Source organism: Acinonyx jubatus, chromosome B1, assembly GCF_027475565.1.
Source record: "Acinonyx jubatus isolate Ajub_Pintada_27869175 chromosome B1, VMU_Ajub_asm_v1.0, whole genome shotgun sequence".
Taxonomy (NCBI): Eukaryota; Metazoa; Chordata; class Mammalia; order Carnivora; family Felidae; genus Acinonyx; species Acinonyx jubatus.
Window position 1 is genome coordinate 32,786,848 of NC_069382.1, and position 18,552 is coordinate 32,805,399.

At 37.1% G+C, this 18,552-nt stretch overlaps 1 protein-coding gene across 2 annotated transcripts; it reads right to left on the reverse strand.

The window, feature by feature from the left end:
• Positions 1-289: 289 nt before the first annotated feature.
• ADAMDEC1 (ADAM like decysin 1) lies at positions 290-17,769 on the reverse strand. Of its 2 annotated transcripts, none has more exons than XM_053216414.1 (14): positions 17,612-17,769; positions 15,767-15,882; positions 14,008-14,084; positions 12,985-13,063; positions 11,437-11,513; positions 10,191-10,377; positions 9,912-9,974; positions 8,943-9,014; positions 8,475-8,644; positions 8,035-8,116; positions 7,191-7,321; positions 5,545-5,722; positions 2,269-2,354; positions 290-988 (listed from the first exon to the last, which is right to left on the reverse strand). In XM_053216414.1, the coding sequence occupies exons 1-14, from the start codon at positions 17,658-17,660 to the stop codon at positions 964-966; spliced, it is 1,392 nt and encodes a 463-aa protein (XP_053072389.1). In that variant the 5' UTR covers positions 17,661-17,769; the 3' UTR covers positions 290-963. The 2 variants fall into 2 exon arrangements, with proteins under 2 accessions (XP_053072389.1, XP_026933290.1); XM_027077489.2 differs by having other exon boundaries at positions 290-992.
• Positions 17,770-18,552: the final 783 nt, after the last annotated feature.

Consider the following 18,552-nt stretch of genomic DNA (forward strand, 5'->3'; position numbering starts at 1 on the left):
ACGGAAGGTTGAAAAAACTCATGCTTGAAAATCACCACAAAGCGGCGCCACACAGTGGCTCAGTCGGTTAAGCATCTACTCCTGGTTTCGGTTCAGGTCATGATGTCCTGGTTCGAGTTCAAGCCCCGTGTCCAGCTCTGTGCTGACAGTGCAGAACCTGCTTGGGATTCTCTCTTTCCCTCTTTCTCTGCCCCTCCCTTGCTTGTGTGCTTTCTCTCTCTCTCTCTCTCTCTCTCTCTCTCTCTCAAAATTAATAAATACACTTAAAAAAAATGACTGCACAGAAAAGTCTCAAACATTTGCGGTTTTATTCATTGACAGTAAGGTGTATATTCCATCAATGGATGAATAAAACATTCTTTGATAGTAAATCAAAATGTGAGCATGAAGCCTTCTCAAAATTAGCATTACATGTGATGGTGAGAAAGGATCATACATGATAAAATGCAATATGTTTCTATGTAATTAGTCTTGACATGATATGGACAAATACCACACTTCTAAGAACAAGATAAGTAGAATACTGAAGGGTAATAAAATGACACGTGAATTCTGTTCTCCCTTCTTCTGCCAAAGCTTCTCTCATCGAGTGGACTTGCTCTGCCATGGGCTACACAAGCAAAATGAGACTGGGGTAAAAATGTCATTCACTTGTAGCTTCACAGTTCTCAATTGAGCCTGTTTAATTCGGCGGCACCTTGAGGCGTTTTGGTCAAAGGCTAATTTCCTTTGTTCCCCAAAGAGCAGAGTTAGCCTCACCATCCTTAAAAATACATTAAAGATCAGGCTTTAGAAAACAGGCAATTTCTCTGAATTCCTCCATTTACCTGTTGGCTAGGCTGATAAAAATAGAAGAAGTACAATTCCAAATGGAAAGCAAAATATATCTAAATGCAACAGTGAAAATACACAAGATTTCTGGTGAGTTTAGATCTCTTGATTCTTGTCCCGGCAAGTAGCATCTCAGTGAAGGAGATTTTTTGATTCACTGTCTGATTAAAAGAAAAAAAATTGGAAATCATGGTTATTATAAATTATAAAATATTATGTAACATCGATAATTAACATTTATAAAATGTAAGTCATACTAATGACCCTCCTGAGTGAGAACAGCATTAGGTCCATTTCACAGGTGAGAAAACAAATTAAGTAACTAGGCTTGAAGTCCCACAGCTAGTTTGGGGCCGAACTAAGAAAAATGGTTTCCCGACTCCAAACCCAATTTCCTTTCCATGATAATAGATTGTCAATCTTCCCAGTAATGGAACATGCCCACCTAGCATCCCAAGTCCCTAAGGAGTTGAATGGATATCTTCTGAGATGCTAAGGTTTTGGTCTCTGTGACAGTATAAGAAGCTGGGCAGGATTTCCAGAACTCCCTGCCGAGGGGATCACATGTCAGGTTGAGCAGGCCTTGTTAAATGAGGCTGGCTGAAGAAATGAGTATTGTTCCTGATCTTAGAACCTCGCTGTTTTTTTTCTTAAGGAAGTGATAGTTGATGGTGTCTGAGTTGATTATTCCCTTTATAATCTCTCCACAGGTTTAACTCCAGAAAAGACTCAGGGATGGGGGTGGGCAGGATTAATATTTTCCATGTATTTTATCCTGAGTTTTTCCCCATTTATGATTTTTTCATTGCTCAGGGACTATTTTTCACTGAAACAAATACCATATTCAGTCGGACCAGTTGGGTTCCCTAGCCCAACTCACGTAGGGTTCTATAAAACACAAAAATAATACATGGATGATAGCTTATTGAGACACCTTAATAGAAATGTCACCAAATGGTGTAGTATGTTCTTAAATATTATTAATTTTCTGACTACCTTGTAAATTACAACTATCAGCTCTTTACCAAGAATAAAAGAGGCTTCTTAAAAATGAACTTTTCTTACTCTCATCTTAGTTTGTATTAAACTCATCACTACCTAAGAGAAATTCATAGGTTTTAGCATAGACTGAAGCCGTCTTAAACTCCCAGATGACCACATAGCCACTTTTCTCATTAGTATATTAGTAGACACGAAACCCTAAGTTGTTTTTGTTCAATATGGTGGGGTTTTTTTTTTTCTTTCTGAAATGGAGTCATTTGAAAAATGTGCAGTAAAAAAATAAATAAATAAAATAAATTTTAACAAATGAATTAAACGAAAATATAAAGTGAGTTGTGTTTTCTTGTATTATAGAACTTAGTGGCCCATCTTTCTCATCTCTGAAATAAAAATGAGAACATATTTGGGAACAAAGAATGAAAAAAAGGGTCTTACATGATATGGTTCAGAGTGGCTCCTCTACAATCAGCTTCAGATTTTAATTTACAGGTCATGGCCTCACAGCAAGGATTGGAACATTTCTTTAAAGCACACAGACAGGGAAAGTTGGTTCAGCATTTCTTCCTACACACTAGGTTCATACAATTTTTAGTACAAGATGGCAAAGAAATTTCACTTTTTAAGCTAAATTACTCTGCTCTACAAATTACAGAGGAGATGACCAAGGAAATGTCATAGTAGAAAAACATGTTAAGTCCAATGAAAACCACTTCTTAAAAGGACAAAAAAAGAATTATCCAAGAATTACCACAAATAAATTTGGTCTAGCTGGTGTTACGTGTAAGTTAATTTAAAAGTTCAAGGGAGAATACTTCTCTACTACTCAAACTATTTGAAGGTAGGGGAAAAAATGTTAATTCTCAAGTTATTTTACTAAGCCTCCATAATTCTGGTAATGAGAGTTGGTAATGAATACTCACACACACACACACGTACACACACGCGTATGCACACCCAATTCTCATTTACGAATAGAAGTACAAAAGCTTGAATAAAATATTAGTAAAACACCAGTTTATTAATATAATAACTCTCCATTACAATGATGCTGGGTGTTTTTTTTTCACCAAAAGTACAAGGGTGCCTCAACTATACAGAATAAAGTAATATAATCCATCATATTAAGAGACTGAGGGTAGAAAAAAACTAATATTATTGTGATAGATGGCAAAGATTAGAAAATAAAGATAATTTAGAAAGAAAGAAAATCTATCTGATAAATAGCAAAAATATATCCAATAAAATAAACAGTAAGACATGGATTATTGATAGTCTATATTTTTATGGAAATTCTGACATGCTATGAGAGAAAGAAAAGATATGAAAATGTAACAATAACTGGAAAGTATAAATCACATTTTCATCTCTTGTATGTAATAAAATATTTGACCTGGTAAAAAATAGAGAATCAACTCGAAAAACATTGGATGAGTCACTAAGATAGCTCTTTAAGATAATAAAATAACATTAAAAAAGTAATAAATCACCTAATATAAAAAAGTAAACATTACACATACTAATAGAAAAAAGAAAAATAGAAAATACTTCAGAAGAAGCTTTCAGAATAAAGTAAGAGCTACAAGAAGAACTTTATATTTAACTGTCCTGAGAAACTCAAAACGCAACTAGTCTAAAACAATAATACTGTGGAAGTGGCAGTGGCCTTCGGAGTGAAATACGAATTTCATGCATTTCAATCAGAATCCCAATTCTATTTGTGGGAAAACTGACAAAATACCAAGAATTATATGGAAGAATGAACACTGAGGAATGACTACACAAATCCCACCCCCAAAATCAACACATTTAGGGTGCCTGGGTGGCTCCGTCAGTTAAGTGTCCAACTCTTGGTTTCAGCTCAGGTCATAATCTCACAGTTGGTGAGTTCGAGCCTACATCAGTCTCTGTGCTGACAGCATGGAACCTGCTTGGGATTCTGTCTCTCTCTCTCTCTCTCTCTCTCTCTCTCTCTCTCTCCTTTTCTCTCTGCCTCCCCCAGTTGTGCTCTCTGAGTCTCTCTCTGTCTCAAAATAAATAAATAAACTAAAAAGAAAAAGTAAACACACTCGCCACTGAAGGTATTAAAATGCATTGCATAGTCACAGTCATTAAAATAGCATGATGCTGTGATAACATTTAGACCGATGGATACTATGGTTATTTTTAAGATCTAGAAAAAGGCTTAAATATGTAGATCAAAACAGTGAAATAGCATATTAGATCATAGAAAATAGGACTATTCACTAAAAAATACTATATAAAGGTTATATACTACTTTTTGGATAGGAAACAGCTGTTGAAAAATTCAGTTGTTCATAAGCTTGACTTCCTAGTTGTATTCCACTCTTAAGGAAGAAAATCAACACAAAATGGAAACAATATAGGAGTTGGCTGATACACTTAAAGAATATTAGATCTTTCACATAATATAGACAGTGTTTTCTCTCTCTCTCTCATCTCTCTGTCTGTGTGCACTGACTATATGCCATGCACCTGCTGACATTAGAAGCACCTAAGACCGTAAATGATTTCAATTGTCTTCTACCCAAGCAGGTTTACTAGAGTGTAAGCAAGGTGGGAATGAGATAAACTTAAAGCTAACTCATTATAAAGCACCACATTATTTGTAAAATTTCATTTCTCATTACCATTAAAAGAATATTTATAATATCCTTTACAAATGATTGTTACACCATGAAATGTTCTAATGTAATTCGACAGCTTAAAATGTCTACATTAATAGCAGAGGCATAGGGCGATTATGAACGTGTTTATGTATGGAACGTGGGATTTAATGTGGGATAGCTGGCAAATATTCTTTCAGAGACACTGATGCCCGACAGGGGTCAGATTTTTGTAAAGATTAGCAGAATTATAGTAATTATCTCAGACATTTTATATTAACAGCTAATTTTCTACAGGCTTATGCAATTTTCTCTCTCTCTTTTTTTTCCTTCCCTGTTTCATTTACTGCTTGGTTTATACACTGGCTTGTTGAGGGAAGGCCAGCTCTCTCTATGGAAAGAAGTTACGTCTAGATCTGTAATTGGTTTTGCTTAACAAATGATCAACTGTGACTTGAGGTGATTTAAGGATTTCTGACTAATATATCTAGGAAAGATTATAAATGACATGTTATAGTTAATGATTTACTTCTTTACATTGAGCTTTATATAATCATGTCATAAGTGTATCCTGGCTTTTGAAATGCCTTTCAAAATATGTCTAAAATCGGTATTAAAAACACAAGCACAGGGGCGCCTGGGTGGCTCAGTCGGTTAAGCATCCGACTTCGGCTCAGGTCATGATCTCACAGTCTGTGGATTCGAGCCCCGCATCGGGCTCTGTGCTGACAGCTCAGAACCTGGAGCCTGTTTCATATTCTGTGTCTCCCTCTCTCTCTCTGACCCACCCCTGTTCATGCTCTGTCTCTCTCTGTGTCAAAAATCAATAAACGTTAAAAAAATTTTTTTAAATAAAAATAAAAAATAAAAATAAAAAAATAAAAAATAAAAATAAAAAAATAAAAAATAAAATAAAATTAAAATTAAAATTAAAAAAAAAACACAAGCCCACTTTTTTACTGTGATGCCAAGCTTATCTTTAGAAAGACTTTCCAAAAGAACATTTTTAAAGAAGGAAAAGAAAACAGCATAATTCTCATGTTGCAATAACTCTATAATAAATTTCAAACCGTGGATATTTTCCTACCTTAGGAGGGCCACAATCACAATCTTCTCCTACTTCCAGAAGTTGGTTCCCACACACTGGCTTTGTTATTATATTTTTAGGAATTGGTGCTTGTAGCAGGCACTTTGGTTTTTGAGATAAAATGTATTTCTCAAAATGTGCACGGCAGGATGTACTGAAATCTTTTGGGAATTTTGAGCTGTAACCAGAAGAAAAGTCATGATATATAGTGAGAAACTGATTTGTCTAACTATATCCCCAGGTTCAATGGAAATTCCAAATTCAGTATTTGTTTAGGACAGTACTATGTTATATGTGAAGGGCAAAAGGGCGTAAATACTATGCTAGTTGGAAAATTGTTTTCCTAGACTGAGCTTGCAGAACTGGAAGAATTTAAATTCCTGTGTGGATTCCGTACTGTCCTAAATGGCAAGAGTGATGAATGAGCCAATTCTATGAGCATATTTCTCTTCCTATTCATGACCACTTTTAAGAACAAAGTATTTTTTTTTCATTTTTCTATCCCAAGTCCTTGCAAATTTCCTGGCATTAGAAGGTAATTAATAATAACATAAAAATGGATGGAGTGATTAGTGATGGGGATATATAAGAATGTTGTCATCATCTTACTGACTTACTTACTTAGATGTCATCATCTTACTTAGATATTTTAAGAAAATATATTCCTATTTAATAATAATAAGTAGGTACATCTTAATCCCCTTCATCTATGTTTCCCATCCCCCTCCCCTCCCCTCTCTGGCAGCCACCAGTTTGTTCTCTGTATTTATGAATATATTTCTGGTTTTGTCTGTTTGTTAGTTTATTCATTTATTAGTTTGTTCCTTAGTTTTGATTTTTAAATTCCATTTATAAGTAAAATAATATGATATTTGTCTTTTTCTGTTTGATTTATTTCACTTAGCACAATACCCTCTAAATCCATCCATTAAGAAGAATGAAATCCTGCCATTCATGTCAATAACATGAATGGCAGGATTTCATTCTTCTTAATGTCTGAGTAATATTTCATTATATTGTATATATATATGTATATATATATGTATGTATATATATCCATTCACTTATTTTTTTTTAATTTTTTTTAACGTTTATTTATTTTTTAGACAGAGAGAGACAGAGCATGAATGGGGGAGGGTCAGAGAGAGAGAGGGAGACACAGAATCCGAAACAGGCTCCAGGCTCCGAGCTGTCAACACAGAGCCTGAGGCTGGGCTCGAACTCACGAACTGCGAGATCATGACCTGAGCCGAAGCCGGACGCTTAACCGACTGAGCCACCCAGGCGCCCCATGCACTCACTTATTGATTGACATGTAGGTTGCTTCCATATCTTGGTCATTAAAAAGTCTTTTAAGTTAAAATAACATGGTTACCATACTCATAATCTCTAACTTGGCATATTTGGAAATCTGAAGTAATGAGCCCCGATAAGCTAGTAAAACCTGTGCATCAATAGGTTGGAGTGTGAATTAACGGGATTCACAGCCCTTAGTAAAAAAACAAAAAAAACCAAAAAACCAAAAAACAACAAAACAAACAAAAGCCCCCAAAACACAAGAATCCATTCACTATATTGACTGTATCTGAATTCTTTAAAATTTAAGAAATATATATATTTTTTTCTCAAGCGTGACAAAGTCTCACCTCAGATATTGATTCATCACACAACTCCCTGAGGGACACTTGGTGTAATAGGGAACATCAGGCATACCAAGGACATGACCTAATTCATGTGACATCACTCCTACAAGAGACACACTATTCTTTTTCTTAGCCTAGAAAGAAGCAAAAAAAAAAAAAAAAAAAAAAAAAAACCAAAAACATCTATTACTTACGATATTTAGTTATTTCCTAGCTAAAGAAAATAGTTTGACAGATGAAAAATAATGAGTCATTAAGCTCTTTTCCCTGCCATTGGCTATCATAAAATGTTGAACTGACATTTGAACTGGTTGGCTCCTGTGAATCCAACCATCTAGTCAGTGCTCAATAAATACTTGCTGAGCTAATGAGGAGTTCTCGGTAAACCATGATTAAATTGAAGTAATTACGTTCTTCACAGGAGGTACAATACTATGTTTTCAAAGCCCTCCACGAACAATTGCCAGAATGGTTGGCATTGGTAACGCTTGGCCAAATGACACCAAAATGCACCTTGACTGACCTCTCTGGCCATTGATACTGAAGATGATTAATTTGAAGTTGGCTCAGGCCACAAAGGGCATCTTGGTTCCCTTTCTGTTCCAATTTCCTGTTTTTACTCCCTAATGCCAACTAAAGAATGAATACTTCTGGGAGGGCCAGTCTAAGGAAATATTCTATTGTATAATCTAAAGGAGCTTCAGTGTAATGATCTACCAGTAGGTTAATTTCTACTTTTATTTACTGACTCAGCAAATGTTTGTTGTGCTAACTCTGTAGAAGGCATTATTCTGGTCTATCATAGAGGATACGGAACCACAGGGAGCCTTACTATGAGTTTACCAACCTCAATAACAGCAACTGAAGATGGGGAGCACAAGGAATTCGTGGCTGCCATTCCTACACGTCGATTGGTGAAGTCAATTCCACTGTGTGAAAGTTACAGGCATATTCTCACAACGTACGTCTTTGGAACCATTAGCTTTTGTCAATTATGCTCTAGATTTCCTGTTTCTCTACCCTTTTCATATTCAGTAGGCCCCAGAAAGTCTTCTGCTATTCCACAGCATTGTACGATCACAGATGGTTATCCCACATCCAGGAGTCCATTTTAGTGACCCGACATGGGTCTCTACATTCTTACAGGTGAATTCCTAACGGTAGAACTTCAGGTTCCCCGACAACGGCTTGGGGAGATAGCATTGAACAGAAACCTCTACCAAGAGCCGTTGGGGATAACTATCCACCCTGCCTACCTACGCCTTGCCCTGGCCAGCACGTGCTCACCTGAGTAGCTGTGCATGATCGTGTATCTTCATTTTCTCCAGGTTGGAACGATGCCAATTCAGAAAGTTGTTAAAGGTGGCACCTGTGTTGGGTACCACCTTTATCTTATCAGCGTCAGACCAGATTTCCATACCCACCAACGCCACTTGAACATCTATTGTTTTATAGATCTGTGGGAAGAGCGTCTTTTTTTCATGAAAATGTTTACGGTTTCTTTATTATCTTAGATCTTGTGCTGATCACCACTGATGGATAAGTGTATCCTACTTTGAAAATAGAAATCCTAGAAGTTGCCTTTGCTACAATGTATGTGATATTACCTTGTTGATCCTTGCCCGCTGAGTTTCCCAAAACTGCTGATGTCAAGCCACTGTGACCCTCCCAACTCCTTCTTTGGCGAAAACTCCTTCTGTGGCGAGTCCCCAGGCTTCTATGTGGAAATGCATGTTTACAGGGCAAATATCTTACCACATTGAGTAGGTTCATCACATCAAACAAAAAGCTTCTTATCAAAGTTAGATTCCCCTTATATATGTTGTACTGTAAAATACAAAATGTGAACACGATTAAAAAATAAAGTGGATGTGGCACAGAATTTAACATTTTAAGAAAAATTACAAATTTCAACATAAGTAAACGTGTATTCATTCATGTCTGACTTATATAACACTCTGTGTTTCAACAAATTCTTTCTAAACATAAGAATTCTTTAGTGTTCAGTGGTTTTCATTTGTAAGGATGAAGAAATCAAATGAACAATTTCAATGTTTCTAACCAATTCAACAACATTAAAATTTGATTATAAAGCAGTATTGGCTAAGCCAGAATCACAGATTCTAGTACTTGTATAAATATAAATATAATTTATAAAATATATATATAGTTTTGTATCTGCTTTATGTTTACATAACGGAGTGAGAATTTAAAAAATATTTTAATAACCCATTCTTTAAATTTTTCATGATTATAGTTGATTTCTTGGAGCTATCTGGTATTGAGTATGCTTCCGATATCTGAATATACTGGCAGCAGGTGGATATTAAAGGGGGTGGGTAAGTGACAACCATTGCCCACAAGGCAGGTGGAAAAGACATGACATTCAGGTGGGCAGGGCCTGAGTTTTCAGCTAGAAGAGCTTATGGCTTGTGTTCACTGGATAAGCAATCTTAAATTTTTTTTAACATTTATTTATTTTTGGACAGAGAGAGACAGAGCATGAACAGGGGAGGAGCAGAGAGAGAGGGAGACACAGAATCTGAAACAGGCTCCAGGCTCTGAGCTGTCAGCACAGAGCCCGACGCGGGGCTCGAACTCACGGACTGTGAGATCATGACCTGAGCCGAAGTCGGACGCTTAACCGACCAAGCCACCCAGGCGCCCCGAGAAATCTTAACAGTTGACCTAACTGCCCCAGAAGCACCCATATTTTATACTCACGAAGGCATTATCCAGCACCAAAAAGAGATCAATGTATTTCTCAGCCTGAAGAAAGTCTTCCTGCTTTACAAAGAGTAAAATAACATCATTAATAACCGTCTTTATCCTAAAGACTGGAAAAACTTACAATATTTTTTTTTGCCAGGGGGAAATTCCATCAAAGAATAAGTAAATGAATTATAGCCTTTACCTATAGCAGTAACTGTTGAACACAATGGTATATCATACATCATTGCTGAGACAGTGGAAGAAATGATGACATAGGAAAGCTACGCTTACCTCCGGCCTATTGAGTGACCTAGAGGTTCGAATATGGCCTTGTTTCTTGCCAACACTTCTTACACCACAGGTGTGATTAGCCAGGTCAAGCTCTTCCTGGTTATATGTGATCACAGCATGTTCTTCTTGGTCTGTACTTTTCAGAGGCTTTATCATGTATCTTTGGTCATGATACGCGAAGTATCCTCTGTGAAACACAGAGAATCGTATTTCAAGATTCTCTGCCACACAGTCACAAAACTGACCAGAATGGAGTATACCTCTCCCTAAATCCTAAGCTCACACACACAGTTTTCATTCATAGGCCTTCCAGCTAACTTTTGCTAATTTAAATTATAATCCATACTTGTCAATCGTCAAATGAGGGTTATATTATTTACTAGAAAATTCTAAACAAGAATTGCTCAGATGAAGCTGTCCCAAAGGATTTGACATTCAGAGCATAAGCTCAGGGAATGTTTGTCCATAGTTCATTGATCCACTTAACAAATATTTCTTGAAAGCTCCTAGGAATATAATGGAAGATGGAGTAAAAGAGTATTGACATACTAAGAACCCCAGGGAAGAGAAAAAATGATGAGCAAATCAGCCAGAGGAATAGGTTGGAACGAGTAATAACTTAGAGAAGTGTTCTTTTTTGGTAAGAAAATCAATTCAGAAACATAAAGTGAATTCATATGATGGAATGTGACAAATACAACATAGATAGTCATCAAACATTACATTTATGAATGCAGATGTGATATGGGAAGAGGCTAGTGATATGGGTGATACGTGATGGGTGATATGTGATATGGGTGATATGTGATATTTGGTGATATGGGAAGAGGCTTGTGACATCACATGATGAAAATATATGTCTATATGCACAAAGGCTGCAAGCATGACAAATAGTTAATGACAGTGTCACTTATAAGCACAGTTTTGCAGTGGTTATTTTTTTGTTGGTGGTGGTGCTTTTTCTTACTTCTCAAATTTTTCCAAACTGGCAAGAATTATCTTTGCAAACAGAAATATCCCACACACAAGTGCACGTGCGCACACATACACTCTCAAAATTACGTTCAGCATAATTTTTAACCGATTATAAAATGATTCCAAAAGTGATACCTGACTCTTCATTTTAATAGCGTTTTACCCCTGCAGGAGATTTTACCAAGATAGGAAGACATGATTTCCAGGAAGACTCAGTTCTGTGCCATTAGAATGGTGCTTGCTGTTTAATATTTTTGCAAATGGCTCTCACCTCAACCCATCACAAAGACTAATGCTGGCAACAGAATCCTTTTCATTGAGGATGTGTCCTTTATAGTAGCAATGCTCCTAAAGTTGGAAACGAGAAATATACACATTTTTTTTAAACTGTAAGAATAAATGTATCACAGTTGGGCTGAAAGCTGTTATTTTGAATATGTAGGAAAGTTCTTCACCTAGTGGCAGTGGCCAGACCAGTTCCCAGACACAAAAACAGTGAGAACTTCAGAGATTTTATGAACTGCTCCACTACTCACCCTGGAAACTCCATCTTTGACGGCGATGTTCTCTTTCTGGCATTCATGGCACAAAAGAAAAGTCCAGGGAGTATGAACCTAAGTGGGCTCATGGTGAACTTGGACACTGCATCTTGGACACTGGCGAGTCTCCCTGGGATCGACGATGCTCCCAGAGAGCTCTCAAGTTGGAGGACCAACTTTTGAGAATTTGGCTTCCCTGTGCTGAGTCCCTAAGACACTGTGTGTCACATGTGTATAAAATGAGGAAAGCATTTTTCTAGATACCAGGCTCCTCAAGAAGCCACACTACCACTCCTGAGCCCCTCATATTAGCTGGTCCAACTCATCGTTTTAATTTGTGTGCTAGTGGAATCCCTTTACCAGCATTAAAACCACAGAGAATCTGTCTACAACTAGAGATTCAGACATGGTTCATGCTCCATATGAGCAAAGTAGGGGGTCCCTTATGTAGAACGATCCAACAAAGCCATTGAAGAAACTCTTGTTCAAAATAAACTGGTCTCAGGGTCTGAAATTCCATCTATGTTTTTCTTGCATTTGGAAGAAACCTTGTCATCATAAACATTTTCTTGTAGAGGATTTGGAAAAAGTACCAAATTAATATGCCATCAGCCATTCACATTTGAGCCTGAATTAATTTAAATATTAGCAAAAATCAAGATATCCTTGAAGTGAGAGTCTTGATGTGAGAAGGGAACAAAGAACCATTTTATTACAGAAGTTTTGTCTTTTTATAGAGACATGTTTTGGGTGCCCAAGGAGAGCGGCTCTGAGAAACTCATTTAACTTCTTAATACTCCATGATTGAGTCTTTCTGTGTTCTCTTCCTGCCCTTCCCTTGGCATTGATTTTGGATGTTTGACCTCTAGGCCTTGGCATTATCTATAGCATGGTGGTTTAACGAGGTGTTATATGAATTAAATAATTGATGTCCCATTACTGACCTCAGGATATATGCATAGATTGTTCAAAAATAATAAATGGCTACATGACTTTTCAAGCAGCTACTGGGAAAGATATTTCTAACTTTTTGATAAGATGGTCTAAGGGAAAGTGGACTGGTAGTTGCTTCTACAAATATAATACTTGGAAGCCTCCTACTGTATCCTTACCTTTCTAAAAAGCTGACTATGATTTTTTCATTTGTTCTCTCATTGGTCATAGATGAGCACCTTTGTTCCTAGTCCTTCGATTTCTTTTTTATTTGCCCTTGCATCTGTGCATCGTACAACATAAATAGTAGATCCCAGAAAAAGTCCCAGAAAGCATTCAGAACTTACCATGTTCTGAGGGCTTGTAGTAATTTTCTCCCCTCCGGGTGAGTAATACGTTTCGGTGTAGTCTGGCCCCAAGAGATGTCTGCAAAGTTCAAAAAGTTGCATGATACACGTAAGGTGGTAATAAGGGCTAATGTTCTTGAAATGCATTGCAGCACAAAAAGAATGATTATGTCTATGATGAGAAAGAACATTCTGACCCACTGATTCTTTTCTAACATTGGAACTCTGCTGCTGAAGCCAATCAAAGCCTTAGTTATACCCACTAGATCCAAGGGAAGAAATACCTCCAGATACTTTTCAGCTGCAAATTCTCTATCCTCAAATGGGTTATTTTTAGATTCTTCACAGCAAAGACACAGTCGCCACAGGGTCTCTGAAGGGTGTTGCGTCACAAATATGCATAAAAGACCATTGTATTCAGGGAGAAGTTTACTGACAGAGGTAGAACTTGGTAGAGCCCCATCCCCAGGGATCTATCTCAGGGCTGTGTGTCCTGAATGACTCCTACATATGTTCTTTTTTTTTAGAGAGAGAAGGAGCGCCAGAGGCGGAGAGGGGCAGAGGAAGAGAGACAGAAAATCTCAAGCAGGCTTCACGCTCAGCTCATAGCCCGATGCGAGGCTTGATCCCATGACGCTGGGATCATGACCCGAGCTGAAATCAAGAATTGGACACTCAACTGACTGAGCCACCTAGACGCCCCACATATGTTCTTATAAAAGTAATGGGAGGTCACGTCAAAGATTTGAGTTTATCTGGGTAGAAAAGATTTTCAGTAAATCAGGGGAAGTATGAAGGAAGAAAGGCATTATCTGTGTTCTTCCCTTTCTTTATACTTTGCATGTAATTTCCTCAGAAAGCATCAACCTTCTTAGATAACATTAGCACAGTCTAATAACATCTAAAACCCAATATACTTCATGCCTTCTATCTCAAATCACACGAAATAGAGTCTCAAGAAGGTGTATTTTTCCACATTCTCTTAATATAATCTATTGGTTAGACTCAGGAAGTACAACTTACTTGCTTTTTTGTAGGTGAAGAACAACTTCTTCTCCATTTAATGTAATCTGATACTGAAGTTCAGGTTCATATCTGTCCTAAAAATATTTAATAACAAAATGATATCAATTTATATTTCTGATATCAATTATGTGTCTGATATAAAAATGATATCAATTTATATTATATTATAATAAATGATACATGTGGTATCCATAGAAGAATAATTACAAATGCATATAGGATAAAATAATTCTTTTATCTATACAAAATATATAAAACAAAACATAAATTGAACATTTTTTAAAAATTTTTCTTAACGTTTATTTATTTTTGAGACAGAGAGAGGCAGAGCATGAACAGGGGAGGGGCAGAGAGAGAGGGAGACACAGACTCTGAAACGGGCTCCAGGCTCTGAGCTGTCAGCACAGAGCCCGACGCGGGGCTCGAACTCACGGATCATGAGATCGTGCCCTGAGCTGAAGTCGGACACTTAACCGACTGAGCCACCCAGGCGCCCCTAAATTGTACATTAAGATGGAATAACAAAAAGTCCAGTAGCGCAGTAATGGTGATAAGTAATAGACTTATTCAACATAGGCAATAATATTCAATATTATTATTATTCAATAATATTCAATAATATTCACAGGTTAAACTAGTTCTAAGATGTAAGATAAGGATTTATTATTTACCTTACTATACACTATACTGTCCTATGTATCCTAATTGATCACTAATGGTATAATAATAAGTTAATATTTTTATTATTTAAAATTTTTTTTTACATTTATTTCTTTTTCTGAGAGACAGAGAGAGACAAAGCACAAGCAGGGGAGGTGCAGAGAGAGAGGGAGGCACAGAATCGGAAGCAGGCTCCAGGCTCTGAGCTGTCAGCACAGAGCCTGACGCGGGGCTGGAACTCATGAACCATGAGCTGAAGTCAGTCGCATAACCAACTGAGCCACCCAGGAGCCCCTATTTTTATTATTTTAAAACCAAACCAAATATACTAAAGAAAACCAAGTAAAAACCTACTAAGAATTAAATAAAGTAAAAAATATTTTAAAAGTAAAAGTTACAAATATTTGCAACAGCGTAATAGTCGAAGAGTCAATGTCTTTAATCAATTAAAAAAAATTTTTTAGTTAATTAATTTATTTTTAAGACAGAAAGAGAGTAGGAGAGAGAATGAGTGGGGGAGGGTCAGAGAGAGAGAGGGAGAGAGAGAATCCCAATCAGGCTCCACACTGCCCTCATGGAGCCCCATACAGGGCTGGAACTCATGAACTGTGAGATCATAACCTGAGCCAAAACCAAGAGTCTGATGCTTAACCGACTGAGGCACCCAGGCGCCCATCTTTAATAAATTTTGTAAATCGTGCTACTTAATGGGATAATGTTGAGTTCTCCATTACAGACAAGATGACCATGGAAAAGGCAATTCAGTGGGACAGGAGGTGAGGGTAGGGGGAATACATAGTTTGGTGAACTTGGTAAGAAACACCTTCTAGAAATGACTGCCTTTCTATGCTCTCCCCCTATCCTCCAAATTTGGAGAGATGTCCAAACAGCTTTGTTCTTTCTGAGCAAGTGAAACAGTTAACTCCCTTCTTACGGCTTAATTGTAAAAGCATTCTGAGAAATCCTGCATTCTTTCCTGGACAAAGGGGACCTGTGGATATGGGCTTCAAAAGTCAACTATTAGACATCGCTTCCATGGGTGAAGAGGCTCTTAATTGGTTCTTTGTAAAATCCCATAGTCATTCACACTACTTACCTTTTTGCCATTCTCTGTCTGGTTGTTTTGTATCTCCCTTTTGTGTAAAATGTGTAGTTTTTTAGGGCGAACTACTTCATAGAGCTCTAATCCAGGTGTTTGCTTTATGGCCATTGCTAGAAAGAGAAAGAGGTAATATTGATATAACACATTTAAAGTCTTTGGTATTGTTTTGGTTTGGGTTGGTTGGTTTTGTTGAAATGGTATGGAAGACTGAATTCCCGTCCAGAAAGTAAACCTTAGGAGAAACAAGTTACGCCTTCCTCCTTCTCCTTATCACCTTGGATAACAAAGAATTTTTCTTTTGCTCTATCTACCTATTCTGGAAAGATATGGCAATGCGTTGGATGATCTCTCAGTATGTGGGAGATTATGGAAGCCAGGAATCCTTCCTTGTAGTCCAGTTCCCTCCTCTTCTCTTCTCTAGTCTGGTTCAAAATTGAGGATTTTTCTCTCAGTGTTCTCAGAGATTCCTTTTTTCTTTCTATGTCTTTTTCTCTTTGTGGTGAAACCTCAGACTACCCCTTCCAAAAATCAAATTTTTATAAACAGACAATACTTCATTCTTAGGGAAGACCCTGCTGACCGCTATTTTCTTTCACAGCGTAACAATGAACCGTTATGTTCTTTGTCTCATCAGCATTTGCCCTCAAGACTCCAGATTTCATAGGGAGACAAAGTTTTTGTGATCCCTGCCAAAGCAACTTTAAAGCATCAGATAGCAAGTAGGAAAACCAGATAGCAAGTAGACTAAGTGAACTTAGTGTCCTTCTTGATACACTTGGTATAATATTACATAGACCATTTCCTAGAGCTGATATTGGAGCCAAAAGATGTGGTCTTAAGTCCTAACCAAATGACCTTGCAAAAGCTATTTTTCCTTCCAATCAGGTTACTTATTTAAAAAACGGAGGTCGGTGTAAACATTGAATGACATAAAATACACCAAATTATGTAGCGCCCGTCTAGGAACATGACATATACACCTTATGTACTTTTTCTTTTAATTGTTCGATGTAAGGTCAGTCTTGTTTTTAAATGCTCCCATTTTCAAAGATGAATGTCTGTGCTTAAAGACAATTTCCCACTGACAGACAGCATAGTCTTAGGAACTCCAAGCAGTTTTACATCTGGCTGATGTGAAGAACCAGAAGGAAACTTCTCAAGTAAAAAAATTTCTCCTAGCCAGTCCCCAAAGTTCTGCTACGATGCTATCTTAGAAAGGATTCATCACATTTATAAATTTATTACTAGGAATTGTTTTTAATGATGGAGAATGTGAATCCAATTAATGTAAAGAGTTGTGGGATTTAGAAGAGAATAAATTTTAATAGATTTTAGTCTTAACTCCATTAGTAAATTTTCAGTTGGCCAATTAATTTTTAATTTTGCTTAATGCTGCAATTATGTCTAATTTGATGCTAATTTTACTTAAGAGTTATCCATTCTAGCACAGTTTTTGGTCAAATTGTGTCTGGATAAATGATTGTCTCCTTACGGGGTAGAAAATATCAATGTTATTCGAGATAACATTGGAGATGGGGAGGAAATTCTTGATTTCTGGTCTGGAAGTTAATTCTCTGGTGTCATTTAGGCTGTGTGCCTTAGAAAATAAAATTATAGATCTAGTAGCATATTGACTAAGAGGTAAAGTTTGAGGTGCATCCTAATGAAATTATTATACCAATCATAACACCTTGAGTATGAGCGTGGAGTATATATAAAGTAAATATAGCAAAATGCAGTGATCTTTGGGTCATATGAGCATGTTATTTTCTCAAGAGTACTTTCAAATGCATTAAGCAATTTGACTTTTGTATAAAATGTCAGTATTTTGGTGCTTACCTTGAGTTGGAGTGATGAGCCAGAGGATAGAAAGTAGGACCAAAGGCATGTTGCCTACTGCAGGTAGCTGAGAAGTCGCACACAGACTGAAACTGTGGTCTCCCCAGCTGTCCAGCTTTACCTTCCCCTACTTATCTTTACAAATTGAAAAAAAAAAGCACAAAACGTCAAGTACTGTCTGTGAGATTGAGGAATGTTTCCTAATGGTGTTGGGAAATGGTGAAAAAATTGCAGTGACCACATCATGAGAATGTTCCTCATTTAAGAGAGGTGTTTATATCTGTGGTTACAGCTTGTGAAGGAATTTCCATCTGGACATCTGCTTGGCTCTCATGCTCCTATAGTGGTGGGAAAGAACCCACTGAGACTGGGATGCCTGTGCACATATTTGCATATTCGCCACACGGAACCATCCCAATTGCTGCTCAGTATCCTTATAGAATTGATCTACACATTTAGAAAGTATATTAGTGGTCCGTACATTTTTGAGAAATCAGCACAGAGAACAGAGAAGCTCTACAGCAAGCATTAGGCAAAGTCTTAACGATCTCTGATCTTTTAGTCTCCTTGTCTGTGAAAATGGCTAATAACAACACCTACCCCAAGCTTCTTATAAAATTTGTAGGAGGCAACGCACACACACACGTGCATGCACACATATACATGTAAGACTTTAAAGAAACGTGCAAATGTAAATTCCCTTGGCAGCGTTAGACTCAACCAAATTATACTGCACATGAAGTACACTCGAAGCATACTATGAGTTCTACTGCAGAAAAATGACCGTCTACTTCTGATTACAAAAATAATGCTTTTTCATGGTCACAAATATCAAGAGAATATTGCAGAAAAAAATTGATCACCCAATGGCTCATTCTCAAGAAAGGACTTCTGCTAACCTTGTGGCATTTTTACCTCTTTTCTATGTACTGATAAAAGAA